Source organism: Hylobates moloch, unplaced genomic scaffold (genome assembly GCF_009828535.3).
Source record: "Hylobates moloch isolate HMO894 unplaced genomic scaffold, HMol_V3 SCAFFOLD_4, whole genome shotgun sequence".
NCBI lineage: Eukaryota > Metazoa > Chordata > Mammalia > Primates > Hylobatidae > Hylobates > Hylobates moloch.
Window position 1 is genome coordinate 169,623,033 of NW_026652279.1, and position 17,990 is coordinate 169,641,022.

Consider the following 17,990-nt stretch of genomic DNA (forward strand, 5'->3'; position numbering starts at 1 on the left):
CTACACTATACTGTTTCCCATTCACAGCCAGGTCATGTCACTTCTGTATCTGAAATGCTCCAACAACTTTCCTTCTCTCATAAGTAAAAGCCAAAGTCCTGCTTATGGCCACACCATGATCTGTCTCAAGCCCCAGCCCACAGCCATTGCAGCTTCTCCAGTCACTTTCCCTCTGCACCCTGCTCTGCGGACACCGGCCACCTTGCGGCTCCTTCAGCGCTGGCTCCTGCTCTGTGTGCTCTTGCCGGGTTTCCACCCAGCACGTGCCTCCCAGATGTACACGGCTCGCTTGCTGACTTGCTGTGGGTCTCTGCTCAACGTGATCTAAAGGAGAATCCCTCCCTGGCTTGCCCTATGGGCTGTAGTAACTCACCACTGATGCCCCACAAGCAACTCCACTTCCATCCCTTTATCTTGTTCTTTCCCATCTTTTATAGCACACTTGTCACCAAACCCATCATAGGTTCCTGTGACTATTTTCTATTCCTAGAATGTTAGCTCCATGAGAGACAAGACTTGTCATATTTTCATGAATATTATAATGCCCAGGAGAGTGCCTGATACTCGGAGATTCTCAGTAGATTTGTTAAGGAGATAAGCTAATTAATTAATGTTACTACTTAATATCTGACACTGTGATAGATATTGGGGTGAAAAGATGCAAAATGCATATTCTGTGTCATCTGAGGGAGACAGAAAAATAAACCGCTGATTGCAGTGGACTGGAGAGGGATAAGCAGGTGATAGTGAAGGAGGCGAACAATGGGGCCACACGGCTGCTTCCGGGCATCAGTTACAAGGGCTTTTCTCACTCTCCTGGTCTGGCTTAATAACCCTTTTGTCCAAGCTCTCATAACATACACTCCTTGCTTCTCTGTAGGTATTGCCACAGTGGGGTATAATTAATGGAATATGTAGCTTCTTCTCTCTGCTAGACTGAAATCTCAAAAACTATGACTGTCTTGGATACTTTTCTTAGCAGGTGATGCATAGTGAATACTTGTCCAAGGTCTCATAACATACACTCCTTGCTTCTCTGTAGATCTTGTCACAATGGATTATAATTAATGGAATATGTGGCTTTTTCTCTCTGCTAGACTGAAATCTCAAAAACTGCAGCTGTCTTGGATACTTTTCTGTTCTTAGCGTGTGATGCATAGTGAATACTCAATACCTAGTCAATGAATGAATGAATGAGCTCTAAGGATATAAGGGTCTCTTTGGGTGAAGACCTAGGTAAAAGTGTACAGAGTATAATCTAAGCCTAGGTGACAGAGTATAAAGATTCAGAAAGGGTAGCATCTGCAGGAAAACGAAATGAAAAGATTAAACTGATGAGGTAGATGGAAAGCACTTTATTAACTCCCAACCCAGTGCAAGGATATTGTATTTTTATGTTATGCAAAGGTTGTGAGACTAAGACAAAGTGGAGGATGAATCTGGAGGATGGATAAGGAAACCTCGTGGCAGCTGAAGGAGGAGGTGCTCAGTGCTGAGGTCTCCTTTTCCTGGAGTTACCAAGTAAATAAAAACAAATGAAAAATTGCAGCTTGCTGGAGAGATGAAATTACAGGGTTTCGAAATGTCTTAGGTACTGAAAAAGGCAATTTAGCCATCTAAAATGTCAAGTGTGAGTATCTGTGCTGTTTGCCTCACCTTTTGGGTGTCCCATATTACGGATCCTGATGCTTCATCAGCACTGAGCTCTAATTATAGACAATCAGCGACTTTGAGGGAAAGGCAGAATGCATTTGTGGGCATCAAGAATCAGCTGCAGAAATTACTGAGTTGTGTTTAACTCAATTGTTATTAAAGGTGGATATTTGAGAAGCTTATTTTAATGTTTTGGCCATATAACATCTTTAGTTTTATCTTATTTTTAATAAAATTTCAACAAATACATCTGAATTAATCTTTTTACCCCACCATTTATTGAATGTGTGTGTTAAACATATGGCAGGTATCAGGTACTCTGACAGACAGAAGGGGAATAATAGCAAAAAGTAACAATGTCTGTATCCCAGGCAGTTGGTCTCATGAGGCCAGTATAGAAGAAACCTTAGACTTAACTCTTTGCAAAAAAAAAAAAAAAATTACATTTATGAAGTAAAAAAAACAGTATTACATAGGCTTTGCTAAAATGTTGTCCAGGGTTTTGTTATTACCTTTATTTGATGAGCAATTGAGAAGGAGCTCCCAATGATAACTGAACCCTCAGCCTCAGACTATAGCCAAGTTCGGGTGACATATATTAGAAATAAGAAATACTCTTTCTTTGATCAAGTGAATTCTAGCTGTAACATAGATATAGGAATTTAAACAGCGGAATTCATGTAGCTGTTAAAAATATTGAGCTGGCCAGGTGCGGTGGCTCACGCCTGTTATCCCAACACTTAAGGCGGCCAAGGCGGGCAGATCACGAGGTCAGGAAATCAACACTATCCTGGCTAACATGGTGAAACCCCGTCTCTACTAAAAATACAAAAAATTAGCTGGGCGTGGTGGTGGGCGCCTGTAATCCTAGCTACTGGGGAGGTTGAGGCAGGAGAATGGTGTGAACCCGGGAGGCAGAGCTTGCAGTGAGCTGTGATCGTGCCACTGCACTCCAGCCTGGGCGACAGAGTGAGACTCCGCCTCAAAAAAAAAAAAAATATTGAGCCATAATATATCTGAAACTATGTCCAAAACATGTTATACATGCCCAAAGCAGGTTACAGAATAGTGCATATAGCACAATCGGATGTATGAGAGAGAAAGAGAGAATCCTTTTAATAGCCAACAGAGGATCTGGAAGACCAGATAAGCAATTTTCAACAGTGACTCAGGTTGGGCAAAGGGGACCAGGTTTTTAAATTATTTTCTGTTTCCTTTTACAAATGACTTGAACATTTTAAATAAGAAACGTGTGTTTCATATAATAAAACCAACATATAAAACTAGTTAAGACTATTTTTATTCAAAGTTTAAATTTTGAATAATTTAATAATTTTGCTGCTCAAACAAGAAAATGTGCTGCCCAAAACCGAGCTGCTCTTTGCTCTTCACCATCAGTTTCTCTAAAGGCTTGGATGCTATAAGAAGCAGATAATAAGCAACTTACTACAGTAGAGGTGGTTCAACAGCCTACTGTCTTCAAAGTCTAGCAGAAAATAATGTATTTTGTAAAGAGGCAGAATATCAGGATTCTAGAGAAAATGCCTAGAGAAATATCTTATTTTTTAAAATGTCTAGGTGTTAAAGAACAAAAATAGTTGGTGTGTGGAAGTTGCCCACCAGTGACCCTGCCCACCCACCTGGACACTGGCCATTGAACTCCAAGCCCCTGTTTTGCTTTCCTAGAAGAAAAAGAGCAAGAGCTACAAGGGCAGACTCTAGCAAGAACATCGATCACAGCAGAAGACAATATCCCCTCTGCACAGGAAGGTATTCCACACGGGGCCCCCACTCCACATCCTCCAAGGACCTCACAAGGGCTGTTCCTGCATGTTCCTTGGAGGATGTGGAATGGAGGCTGCACGGAGGATGCAGCAGCAAGCAGGAGACAGGCGAGGGGCAGGGAAGAGAGCGAGCACAGCCAGGCGAGTTGGGTGATTCTCATGTCTGAGGGTGAGCGCTGCAGGGTGTTGCCTGGCACTGGCAAACAGGCAATGGAGGGGCCGCAGACTGTGAACGAGAGACTCTTCACATAACCCCAGGGGTGCAATTCAAGATTCAAAATCCTGGCTAGATGTGGCTTTTTTTCAAATTCAGTGTCTTTTGGGTCCTTGAGAACCATCACATCCATAATTAGAAATTCCCTAGTTCCGAATTTTAGATCATTAGTGAAATAGCCAGCTGAATCTTGGATGAGAATCGTAACCTTGAGCTGCCTGCGGGCGTATTTTTATCATGACTCCCTGCATGCATGACTTAGGGGGCAAAAGGGCAACAGAAGAGCACATTGTGATGATGCTTTAAATGCTACCAGAAACCCAATGGATGAGTTTTCCATTTTTTAGGAATACACCACACGGGCCTGATTTGCTCCGCATCAAATGATCTAAGAAAGGCCCCAGTGAAGTTAGCAGCTAGATTTTGTGTTTCGTTTTGTTTTTATATCTTTGTAATAAGGATCTCAAATTATTAAGGATCAGAACTCTTTCCTGACAGGGTGAACGCAGATAACAAGGCATTTTTCACAGACGTCTTATAGAATTATAGCTCCCCTAAGGAAACTTGCAGACATCCACCTTCAAAGCCACTGGTAACAAAATCTTTCCTGGAGAAACTAGAGTTTTGTATCGAGAAAGGGTTTCCTTACTTATCAGCCTGAAACTCACCTACTTAGAAAGTCCTTCTTTAAGCAACCCTAATAATTTATATTACTCTCTAGATGTACCAGACTGCTTATAATTCCACAAATGGCTGATCCCATTCCTCCTCAATATAGCTCAGGCTGTTTCTTACTTTGGGGAGCTCTACCAAGACAGGCCAGCAGCTCACCACGGTCCCATCTCAGCTTTCTGCCTGTATCATCCCCCAATTGTAGGTTGCTGGTCCAGAGATGAGTTCTTGTTTATAATATCAGCCCTCTGGCTTAGCACAGCACTGGGCGCATAGTAGTTCCTCAATGAATATGTACGTTTAACTAACAGATATATGAATGTCTCACCCCAGGCCACACCCACCTGCTCAATGCCTCCTGATCCTTCAAGACTAGCTCCTGTGTTCCCATATTCAATTATCCAATTCCTATCAGGCTGTTAGGTACCTTCTGCTGTGACTCTATAGAATGCTATGCATACCCTTTATCATAAACTTCACAATATCAAACAGTACTATTTCTTAAGAGTAGTTACTATGTAATTCACCTTTATATATACCTTGCCAAGTACAGCTGGAATATAGTGTTGCCTAATAAAATCTAGAGAATTTAAAATGCAGCAAACCACTGCTGCTGATGAAGGAGAAGGGTTTACATTCACTTAAAAGGATAACAGTTTTTAGGATTTTAAAATTTCTGGATGTGGTTCAGTGTTTAGAGACTGGTTCAATTGGCTGGAAGCTGTGGCTCTCTGCAGCGCAAATAGAAATAATAAATATGATTCAACTCACAGCATTCTGGGTAGCTTATCTATGGCAAGATAATCTGGAGGATAATATTTGCCAGAGAGAAGATCATGAAAAGCAAAAATAAGTATGTTCAAGATGACACTACAGTGAATATGATCCTTCAGTGTGACATAGTGGCAGAGAAGTGGACGTGAGTTTGCACAGATGCAAGCACAGGCTGAAAGGGCCGGTCTGCGGTATTGCTGTTGAATAAAAACGAGCGTATGGAAGTTCCAGAATGATGTTAGATTTTGAGAAATTGCAATAAATTTAAATTTATTTTGCTACTGGTATAAATTTCTCTCTTTTGTCCCCCACTTGTCTTCTCTCTCTGTCACTGTTTCTGACTTTCATTATAGAAATGTTCTTTGAACTACTGAGAACTCATAAACATAGGACAAAAACATGGACTAGATGTCATTCAAATTGTGCACCTCACATCGCTGCTCCTTCCCCCATAGCTACCTAAAAGTTCAGAGTTGTTTTTTGGGTTTTTTTTGTTTGTTTGTTTTTTTAATTTACTGGTAGAATTGTGCCTGGCACATGACATTCACGAAGACAACCCTGGATCAAACTGGTTGCTTTCCTAGTAATTATTTCTCTACTCTCCTCTGCCATGACTGCTCCGTAACCACTACAGAGAAGAGAAGGGGAAGCTTGCATCGTAAAACGTGTAGACTTATGAAAAGTCATGTTAAAATAGATCCAACACTCATTTTAAAACTGGCGAAAGATAACTCTTATGTATGAACCACAGAATTTGATTTGAATCTTCAGACTTGATGTGTGATTTGTAAATATTTGTAACGATTTTCTGATTTACTGACTGATAGATTTCAGGGTCATTCATGACATGTTCATTAGCCAATCAGAAGGGCCAGAATCCAGAAACCACCCCTTACACCAAGACAGAAAAAAAAAAAAAAAAAGGACAACACATTTTAAGTTCCAAGTTCCCTTTGCTTGCTTGTCATTTGGTTCCTGTGATTTTCAGTACTTTCAGATGAATCAATAATGTGCATTGTGATGAGTTTGTATATTAAGACATATTACCTTTGTTTAGAAAGTTACAAATGAGTGAAATAGTGCAGTATAAGAGAAGCTGTGAACTGCTGATGCTGTGTTGAAAAGATTTGTTGACACATTCTAACCACACAGTCAAAGGTTTGGACAGCCTTTGAGGAAGGACTTGCTCTCTCATCACTTTGCTCTCTCCGTTTGTCTTAGGAGGCAGAATGAGGTATTGTAGTCATAGATTGGGGTGCCAGAATTTAATATTTCAGAGTGAAGCCAGTCTTGCTAATACAAACCAGAGGGGTGGATAAAGACTGGTGGAGTCCAGGAGGGATGACATTTTGGGGTTCTTATGTGGAGTAAGTGGTATTGTTAATGCTTCCTCGGTTGATGGTGTTCAGGAGGGATGACATTTTGGGGCTCTTATGTGAAGTAAGTGATGTCGTTAATGCTTCCTGTGTTGATGGTGTTGTAAGTGGAGAGAAGGCTGTCATCATGGTCCCCAAGTCTTCCATGACAGAGAAGAGTGACCAGGTTGGGAGATGAGGTAGTACATAAGGATTGGGTAAATCTTAGAAAGAAGCACATCAATGTAAGCATTCAGTGATTCCAGAAGAATCAATGATAAGCTCAGAAGATAGCCAAGCTTTTTTAGTGCTCTGTGGAAGAATAAGTTTCCCTACACTGGACAAGGCTGCAGGAGAGATGGTGTTTTCAGGGAGACTGACTTCCATTTAGGTTCTCTGGACATTTCCAGAAGTGGAAATTGGGCTGGGTTCTCATCATTCCGTAGAGGGGAGTAATCTGTGGCCATGAAGGAATCTAGGAGCTTAGTCGATTAAAGGGCTTGGTAATTCAGGGCAGGTGTCACAGGCAGGTTACCCATTATAGTTACACGGGGCTTTCTTTTCAGAAAGATACCATGCTTGATTTCACCCTCTGATATCACTATCTTGAAACTGTCAATAATTTTAAAACTAGAAGCCACGAATTTTCATTTTGCACTGGGTCCCACCTTAACTAGCTCTTCTTGGCATTTTGAGAGGTAAATGAAGGTGACAGCAGGTGCTTGGGGACCTGGCTCCAGGCTGCAGGTGGAGGACCTGGTGGTGGTGGAGTTCTGCTGGGCATGACAGAATGTGAGTTCAGTCACTTTCTTGGTGCCATAAAGTGTCACCAGAAAGTGCCTGACATAAGGAAGAACAACCTGAATTGGGAGGAAGATTTCCTGGCTTGAAGAAAATTCTTTCTAGGGAAATAGATTTACTACATAACAATATTATAAGAACATTGTAACAGGAATGTTCCACCATCATAATCTTTTCAGACAAGAGTGACTAGAAAGTGTTTATTGCTGTCAAATTATTATTCATAATCCTCTGAAGTGTGATTCCCAAAATTATATCACTTGAGAGGGGCTGATAACACTTTCAACACTGGATCTAATTAACTCTGTTTGGTGAAAGACAGTGAAAATCCAAGCTTCAGGTATCTGAATATAAATGTAGATCCCTGAGGTGCAGGTCGAGGATATCTTGACAGGCACAGAAAGAGGAGGTCGCATCTTTATTGATTATACGCTGAGCTATCACAAAGCTAAAGAGAGTAGAAAAGGAATTACTTGCATATGAATTTCCTAAAATGAACTGGATCCGGGCCTCACATTCTAACATCAGTTTATTGAACTTTCATACCGTGCCACTCACCTTCTGTGTCCTTGTACCCAAACCTGAAGCTCCAGGGGATGGGGCCTCAGTTCATATGGTCAGGGCACTGAGTCTAGTGACCGCTTTTTTATTGCTACGCATCACCCAGAACATCAGATACAGAAAGACCTTAGTTCAAAACCAAAATTATTCTGTAAGAATTCACATATTTCATTGCACCTATTGCTTACTTGAATCCTAATAATGATGTCTGCTAATACATTCCTCCACACTCTTCAGGGACCTCACACCGTGCTTTTTCACTGTGGTTGTTGTACACTCTTGAGACGATCTGATAATAGGGGATGCTATGAGTATTCAGTTAGTGTATCATGATTGTGAACCATAATTTGAACACCCATTTGTTTGGTGAAGTGAGAGTTTAAATATTTTGCCTAATCTTTGAAGCTGTTTGTTTCTTTTTAAATACTGAATTTTGAGAGTTCTTTGTATATTCTCGATAAATGTCTTTTAACAGATGGGTGTTTTGTGAATATTTTGTCTTAGGTTATGGCTTGTCTTTATATTCACTGAGAAGTATCTTCTGAAGAATAGAGGATTTTTGTTTTAATTAAATTCAATTTGCTAGTATTTCCCCTGATAGGCTGCATTTTTAGTATCGTCACTAAGATTTTCTGTTATGTTCTTTTTAGAATTTTTGTAACTTTTGGTTTTACATTTTTTGCAATTTTACATTATGAATAATATTTGTATATAGAACAAAATATAGGTCAAAAGTACTTTTATACGTGTGTACCCAGTTGTTTCAGTATAATTGACTGAAAGAACATTCTTTCTTCACTGCATTGCCCTTGCCACTTTCTTGAAAATTAGTTGTCTATACATGAATTGATCTATTTCTAAACTCTCTATTGTGTTTCATTGATTAATTTGATTTTATGCCAGCACCACACTGCTTTGATTGCTATAACTTCATAATGAGTCTTGAAATTAGTTAGCTTTAGTCCATTAATTTTGGGTTTCACCACCCTAAAGTTTTTTGGGCAATTTTAGGTCCTTTGCATTAACTTATGAATTTTAGATTCAGCTTTTCAATATCTATTTTAAAAACCCTTCCGGGCCGGGCGCGGTGGCTCACGCTTGTAATCCCAGCACTTTGGGAGGCCGAGGCGGGCGGATCACGAGGTCAGGAGATCGAGACCACGGTGAAACCCCGTCTCTACTAAAAATACAAAAAAAAATTAGCCGGGCGTGGTGGCGGGTGCCTGTAGTCCCAGCTACTCGGAGAGGCTGAGGCAGGAGAATGGCGTGAACCCGGGAGGCGGAGCTTGCAGTCAGCCGAGATTGCGCCACTGCACTCCAGCCTGGGCGACAGAGCGAGACTCCGTCTCAAAAAAAAAAAAAAAAAAAAAAAAATCCTTCTGGAATTATGACACATTTGGATTGAATCTACAGATCAATTTGGGAAGGACTAGTTTCTTAACAATATTGCATCTTCTGACCCAAGAACACACTGAATTTCCATTTATTTGGGTTTAAAAAATTATCTCACTAACGTTTTGTTGATTTTGGTGTGCAGGTCTTACTGATATTTTGTCAGATTTATCCCTAAGTATTTCAATATTTTTAATGCTATTTTAATTTAAAAATTATTTTTCAAAGGCTTACCACTAGCATATAGGAATATCTTTGTTTTTTGTATAGTGATCTTGTATCTTTCAACTTTGCTATCTTAATTATTGATTCTAATAACTTTGTATATTCCATTATATTTTCTACATAGATGATCATGTCATATGTGAATAATGGCAGTTTTAGTTTTTGCTTTTCAATCTAGATGAATTTGGGTGCTTATTCATTCCTTTTTGCCATGGCTGGAACTGCCAGTGGAATGTTGAACGGAAGTGGTAAAAGTGAACATGCTCATCTTCTTGGTTTCAGTGGAAAGGGTGGAGGGTTTCTTGGAGACAATTATTAGCTCTTGCTTTGTTATCCAGTCTAATACTCCCTGCCTTTTAACTGTGTCATTTAGAATATTTGCACTTATTTATATGGTTACTTATATGTTTAGGTTGAAATCTACCATCTTCCTTTTTTTTTAGTACTTCTGTCATTTGTTTTTCTTTCCTCTTTTTCTGCCTTCTTTAGGTTTGAGTATTTTTCGTGATTCAATTTTCTCTCTTTAGTGGTATTACACACGGTGCATGTTATTTTGGTGGTTGCTTTAGTATTTTTAGGATACATCTTTGACTTAACCCTCTCTCGTTTCAAGTGGCATCCTATCCATTCGCATGTAGCATAAAAACATTACAATATTATGTTTTCATTTCTCCCCTTCCTGCCTTTGTTTTATTGCTGTGACATATTTTAATCTGTATATATTATAAGGCTTATACTCTCTTGTGATTTTTAAACAATTATATTGTAAATATACTAAATGAGAAAATATATGTAACTCACATAGTCACAATTCTCAGTGCTCTTCATTCGGATATAATCTTTTAAAAAGATCTCTCACAGATCACTGATGCTCTGCCATTTAAAAAAAATCATTTTTCCTTGCAATAGTTTACTGAGAATGACGATTTCCAAACCAAACACCGCATGTTCTCACTCATAGGTGGGAATTGAACAATGAGAACACATGGACACAGGAAGAAGAACGTCACACTCCCGGGACTGTTGTGGGGTGGGGCGAGGGGGAGGGACAGCATTAGGAGGTATACCTAATACTAAATGACGAGTTAATGGGTGCAGCACACCAACATGGCACATGGATACATATGTAACAAACCTGCACATTGTGCACATGTACCCTAAAACTTAAAGTATAATAATAATAAAATAAAATCATTTTTCTTTTCTTGTCATATTTTGTTTAATTTATGTTGCTGCTTTGAAGTTCATTAATCTTTTCTTCTGAAATATCTAGTCTGCTGTTGATCCCATCTAAGCCATTAAACGTCTCATCTCTGAAAGTTAAATTTGAGTCTTTTTAATATCTTTCATGTATGTACTTAACATCTTCAATAGAGCCCCTCACTTTTTGAACATAGGGAATATAGTTATAAATATGGTTTTAACACCTGATTTGCTCATTCTAACAGGTGTATCTCTTCTTGGTTTGTTTCCATTATCAATTTTTCTGTTCATTGTGGATCCTATTTTCCTGCTTTTTTGTATACTTGGCAATTTTTTTGTTGGATTCTAGACACAGTAAATTTTGCCTTGTTGGGTATTCAATATTTTTGTAAATAATCTTGAACACTTTGGGGGGCTACTAAGTTATTTGGAAAAAGTTTCATCTTTTCAGGGCCTGAATTTGAAATTTTTTAGTTGGGAACAGAACAGCATTTAGTTTAGGACTCATATTTCCCTCTACTGAAGCAAAACACATCTGGTACTCTACCCAGTGCCCTGTCAGTTAGGTGGTTTTCAGTCTGGCTGGCAGGAACAGGCGCCGTTTCTTGCAATTTATGAGCCCTGAGTCCTCTTTCTTTTCAGGCAGTTCTTTGCCTGACCTTGGGCAGTTTCCTAGAGTGCATGTGCTGATCATTATTCAGCTGAGCACTTGAGGGAGGCATTCTTTAGAACTTTAAAGTTTTTCTCTGTGCAGCTTTGTCCTCTCGGCTACTCTGCTCTGTGAAATTTAGCCACCCTGGTCTCTCAAGACATTTCAAGAGCCGGCTCTGGTCAAGCCAGGTTCTTCTCCCTGTGCTGTAGCTTGGGAACTCTCTCAAGGTAGGAGGCTGGAACAATAGCAGGGCTTATCTTGTTTGCTGCCCGTCATTCAGAGGTCATATATTTTGTTTTTCTTTTTCAGTTGATTCAAGCAGGAAGGTACATCTAGTCTCTGTTACAGGGAAGCAGAAATTCTGCAAAGATTTGTTTTTAATGGTACTATCCAGTAAATTGGTGGGTGAATTTGTGTGACAGTGCTTCCAGTGGGATATTGATTGGCATTCCTTTGGGGAGAGAAATCTGTTCTATACATACACATCACAGAAAAAGTATGTATCTCATAACCCAGAAATTTTGCTGACCTATTTAATAATAGGTTTTTAAAAACTAATTGTACTAATATGCATTTAGCATTATGTAACTTATAGACGTAAATATGAAAAATACTCGTAAGGCCGGGTGCGGTGGCTCTCGCTTGTAATCTCAGCACTTTGGGAGGCCGAGGCGGGCGGATAACGACATCAAGAGATTGAGACCATCCTGGCCAACATGGTGAAACCCCATCTCTACTAAAAATACAAAAATTAGCTGGGTGTGGTGGCATACACCTGTAGTCCCAGCTACTCAGGAGGCTGAGGCAGGAGAATTACTTGAACCTGGGAAGTGGAGGTTGCAGTGAGCCGAGATCGTGCCACTGCACTCCAGCCTGGTGACAAAGCGAGATTCTGTCTCAAAAAAAAAAACAAGAAAAGAAAAAGAAAAGTACTCATAAAAGGACGGGATGATTTGAAAAGGCCAATGCAAATAAATATGTGGGACTTTTCAAAAATTAAAAATTCACGATGGTAAAGGCAGAACATCAAGGTACAGGACTCATTTAAGCGCAGTTGCATAGATTGTACACCCGTGATGCCAGCCCTGACTTATATATACAATATTTACCTGAGCTTGAACTATAAATAGCAAATAAAGTTAGGTTGCTGGATGGTTTGATTTAGTAAATTATTAAACATATATAAAATGGAACATTATAAAATCATTAAAATTCATTTTAGGAGACTTAAATTTCAGCTGTTAACTCTTACAATATGACATGCTGTGAAACGTGACTAGGGTAAAGCTTACAGATGGGAATGTTGAGGAATTAAGTTAGAGGGATTCTGAAGGGCCTTGTCTATCTTGTATGCAATTAAATAGTTACACTTTATTCTTTTGATAGTGACAAACAATGCATGTTTTAGAGTAGAAGGGTACTATGATCAACTCTGTATTTTTAGAAAGATAATTATTGTAAATGGTTCAAGTTTTTTGTTTAATAATCCTATCTACAAATGAAATAAAAACCAGTAAGTGAAGTACTTTTTTGGACCTTCCTACTATCTACCCTGATTTTCTTCTTTCTGTCTGCTGTTTCTTGACCCAGTTCCCCAGAAGTCTTGCGTATGTTCTTTTCCTTGTTGGTTAGTTGGGGAAATACATCTTTTCCCAGGTTAGCTTCACCTCTCAACTCCCAAAATTGGCATTGAAGTTTTTTTTAAATCTGTGGACATTTGAAATAAGCCATATCACAGTTTGTAATCATTTGATATTTCCTTGTATTCTTTCTTTTAGTGTGCTCGGTATGATAATGCCTTCATTGCAGAAATTCTGATTGACAGAGGAGTCAACGTCAACCACCAGGACGAAGACTTCTGGACGCCCATGCACATTGCTTGTGCGTGCGATAACCCTGATATCGTCCTGCTTCTTGTATTAGTAAGTAAAGCAATTCAGTTTACCATTTGAAGATCTGATGGCATGTAAAAGGCTATATATTTAACTAATGATATTTTATAATATGTAATATTTTGGTTGAGAAAAAATCTGCATATGTTATCATGTATCTCCCTAGAACACAAGATAGAGACTAAGGTTGTGGGTCACATAGTTTATAAAACAAATTGTGCAGATACTATGCCAAATGCAACTTCTCTTGGCTTTCCTTGGGAATGATATGCCTTGATACAAGTCAGTTTCAACTAAAACGGTTTGATAATTTTGCTTTTCAATTCATTCTCATTTTTAAATTTTTAGCCAAAGAGGCATAACATTATATGGAGATATAGTTTATGTTGAATCTTTTTTTTTCTTGGTTACATCTAGTAAATAAGTGTCTACAATGTTTGTTTACAGAGAAAATGAGAACTTTAAATATAAAAAGCATTGGAGTTTGTTGTTTTGGTTGTTATTTTCAGTTAATCTTACATCCAGACGTTGATCCTCACACATGCTTTATTTTGGAATAGTGATCTCTAGAAAGTATTTCAAGAAACTGCTTACAATTTTTAGAAAACACACTGGAATATATGAGTAAGAATGATTCGCTTTTAGTTTATTTATTTAAAAAATTAACTTCTTAATGGCTTGCTATTATGCACCTGGATTTTCACATTTTTTTATGTAAGCTCTCAAGAATTTACACAAAAGCGAACCGATGCTCAAATATATTAAACAACTTGCCCTAAGCCAAAAGCAAACTATAGTTAAGAACTCAAGTTCATTGTCAGAAGTCCATTTTTTGTCACTGAGCCATGCTAACAATATTAGATTCCCGTGCCTGCCATACCAATTACCACATAGTTGGTGGCTGAACACAAGCACAGTTGTGGAGGTTAGAAGTCTGAAGTCAAGGTGTGGACAGAGTCGTGCTCCCCCTGTAGGTCCTAGTGATGAAACTTTCCTTGCTGCTTCCTAGTTACTGTGGCCCCTGCAGTCCCTGATGTTCCTCAGATTATAGCAGCGTCACTCCAGTCTCTGCCTCCATCAGCACATGACTTTCTTCTGTGTCATGTGTCCAAATCTCTCATTCTTTCCTTTCAGAAGACACAAGTCATAGGATTTAGGGCCCACCCTAAGACAGGTGGCCTCATTTAACTTGATTACATCTCCAAAGACCTTATTCCCCAATAAGTCACATCTACGGTACTAGGGAGCGTAGCATTTTCTGGAAAACATTTTAAATATACCATACACCCCCTTCCCCCCTTTTTAAAATTATGAACAAAAATATTTTGGGATTAAAGGCTATACATGGGGACCGTCTTAATCTTGTATGAGGTTGAATTTTGTCTAGTTTTCTCTGATTTTCCTTCAAGAATATGTATACTTTTTTTTTTTACAGAAGAAATATATGTCACTAAAAAATGTATTTCTTTCAAATTCTGGAAGATGGAGGGTATATTAATAAGGAAAGACAAAGGAAATAAAGATTATTTAGCTTAAAATATAAATTTTTAGAGGGCTAGTACTGTACATAAAAAGGCATGAAAAGCTACCTGATTCATTTATAAAACAAGATTTTTGTTTTGTAGATACAGAGCCTAAGAGGCACTAAATTGCCAGTTCACCATAAAAGCCACAGAATTTCTCCAGAATTGAAAAAAACTATAAAATATATTACAGAAAGGAACCAAATCACCTTTCGAGTAATGCTGTGACCTGATCAACTTTAGACATCTTTAGAATGCTGACAACTCATAGAGCACTCAGCTGGGTCATTTAAGGAGGAACTACATTCATAGTAGTTGTTTGATACATTTTTTGATAGTTCAACTAGCTGCTTTAATTATAAAAGAATGAGATAGAAAGGCTTGATTCATGGCTTTTGCAGTTTTTCTATGTTCTGATTTCTTTTTTTCTAAATACTAGTTTTAATTTTTTTCAAAGCCCATCCTTATTGCTTTTCTCTAATTATTATTAATTACATTAAGCCGTTCCAAAAGAAGCTCTTTCTTCCTGCACGCAGAATGGCCATACTTATTCTCACAAATGAATATTCATGTGGTTGTGCTTAAAATTTTAAAATCCTTCTTCCATTTCCTCAATGCAAATGTCTGGACACAGGCTTCAGTTTCTTGCGTTCGGACAGGTTTGTGAGATCTCAGTTTCACTGCCAGCCAGGATTCCCTTCCTCCATTCTGAATGTAGCAGTTTCTTATTTCTGATGGGAAAGAGCAAGAGGACCTGCTTTCTTTCTATAGTCTCTGCTGAGTCTAGATCTTGGTATCTCACATGATACTCACAATTAAATATTGCAGGAACAGCCCTGAATTGATGAACCAAATTATGACAAAGAAAAGAAGAGTTAGATCTGAGTTACATTTCAAGCATAGCTCATAAAATAACAGTGTAGTGACTCAGGTGCAATATCTGTAACTACATGAAATGACTCCCCTTCAGCATCTAGGAGACTGGTATCACAGATAGCACATGATAAGGTTCGGCTATGTCCCCACTCCAATCTCATCTTGTAATTCCCATAATCCCCACATGTCATGAGAGGGGCCCACTGGGAGGTAACTGAATCACGGGCGTAGTTTCACCCATGCTATTCTCGTGACAGTGAGTTCTCATGAGATCCTATGGTTTCATAAGGGGCTTTCTCCGTCACTGGGTTCTCATTATTTCTCCTGCTGCTCTATCAAGTGGTGCCTTCCACCATGATTGTAAGTTTGCTGAGGCCTCCCCAGCCATGCAGAACTGTGAGTCAGTTAAATTTCTTTTCTTTATAAATTACCCAGTCTTGGGTATTTCTTCATAGCAGTGTGAGAACAGGCTAATACAGCATGATTGTCAGAACTAGCATTTATAGTCTAGAGGTAGCAAAACACTTAGACCACCCTGAGCACAAGAAGGAGGCATGTTTATAACCAGAGCTAGGATTGGGGCAGGCCACCAGGACTGGTATCTGGGGTAACAACATAATTATAAGAATAAATTAGATATACTGGCAAGTTACTCAGCCCCTTCCTGTGACTCCTTGTGTGACTGAGGTAATAGACATTAGCCTTCTTCATGTTGAGGCTAAGCAGCATCTTCCAAAGGAAATTTGGTTAAAAAAATGGCACCAATCCTGGTTTCCTAAATGAATGTTTAGAAACAGGGCAACAATTTGGGGAAGTGTTATATTATTGTCCTAACTAGGAATACCCTCACGTCATTGTCAGACTCAGCGCTAAGTTCATTGGGATGTGGAGAGTTCTAGACGCTCCTTCTCTGTACTTTTATTTTATCTTCCGATTCTTTGATACATGCCCGCATTTACTGTTAAGATGACCAGTACATTATCTGTGTTTCTTGATATTTCATCCCATTATGAATATTATACTCGTTTAAATAATGACTTATTTTTCTCTTTGTTCTTATGAGATACAGTTTCTGTAACTCCTATTTGTTCCCATGGCAACAACCCAATCGCAATAATGGCCAGTTGCCTTTAAAATAAACATCTCTTCTGCCTGGAACAATTTGATGTATATTCAGTAATTCTTTATCTAACTAACACCAGCTTCAGGTTAGGCATTTAATAAATAGTTAGCTTCTAGCAAGTTACAGAAGTAGTTAGCACATGCATGCATTGCTGTTTGTTAAACACTTGATAGATGCTTAGTGTATGCTTGAATATCATCTCTCAAGCTAAATATATGAATCAACAAATGAACGAAAGAAAGCAGGCCAGTTTTTGGAATTCAGCCTGAAAAATATTGACAACATTAACTCGTATGTAATAAAAGCTGTTGTATAACCACATCCATCCTTTTACATATTCTAGACTTCTTTACCTCACGTATTCTACACTTGTATTACGAGTGCTTGCTTTAGCACACAAATTATCTCAATATCTGATGAGTTTGCTTTTCCTTACCAAACAGAATTGAGGGGGAAAAAACTAGTTGTGTTTCATGGATGATCATAGAGTTAAATCTATAATTTTCAAATTATTAGCAATATTTTCATGGCTCAGCAATGCCCTGTTTCTCACAATGTAGAATAATCCAACCTAATATACAAAGTAATACATCTGTTAGTTGCTCTCATTCAGTGACTTCCACTAACCAATCACCATCTTCATTCACTTAATAAATATAAATTATCACCAATTATGTGTGAACATAAGGCCTGCCCTAAGGGAAATTACAGTTTGTTAATTCATTCATTCATTTACTAAATATTTATTGAATGACTACTATGTTTGAGATGCTGCACAGTGAATGAGAAGATATTTTATACTCTACAGTAATGGCGAAAACAAACAATGCAATTAATCAAATGAACCCTTGGGAAATTTGATTAACGGATTAAGCAAATCTGAGTAGCTGTATTCATACCGTGTTACAGCCAGCCTAAGTATCCATCCACAGAAGCAATTTACTCTAAATAAACGTTGATAAAATATGTTGTCGTAAAAATTCTAATTACTGTAAAAATACATTCCTGCCAATAACCTCAAAAGATAAATGTATTTTACTTGCCAGATGAAATGCTATTGTCCAATGTGGAAGGCTGCATGCTCCATCTTCTTTCCATTTTCCAGAGCTTGATGATGGGCCAGAGAGACTGTGCAGCATTGATTCATTTATTAAATCTATGGTAGTCGCCTGTGTGTACTCAAGGGAGTCAGCAGTGAGCACAAGCAGAAAAAGCCCTGCCTTTTAGAGCTTACATTCTATTAAGGAAAAGCAGATAAAACACACAAATGACTAAAATTTATAGTATATC

General features: G+C 38.5%; 1 protein-coding gene across 1 annotated transcript in view; it reads left to right on the forward strand.

Annotated features, from left to right (window-relative positions):
• MYO16 (myosin XVI) overlaps positions 1-17,990 on the forward strand; it is a 607,071-nt gene that overhangs the window by 126,266 nt on the left and 462,815 nt on the right. The window contains exon 4 of the mRNA XM_058438173.1: positions 13,065-13,208. Within this exon, the coding sequence (XP_058294156.1) occupies positions 13,065-13,208 (144 nt within the window). The remainder of the gene's footprint in view (positions 1-13,064; positions 13,209-17,990) is intronic.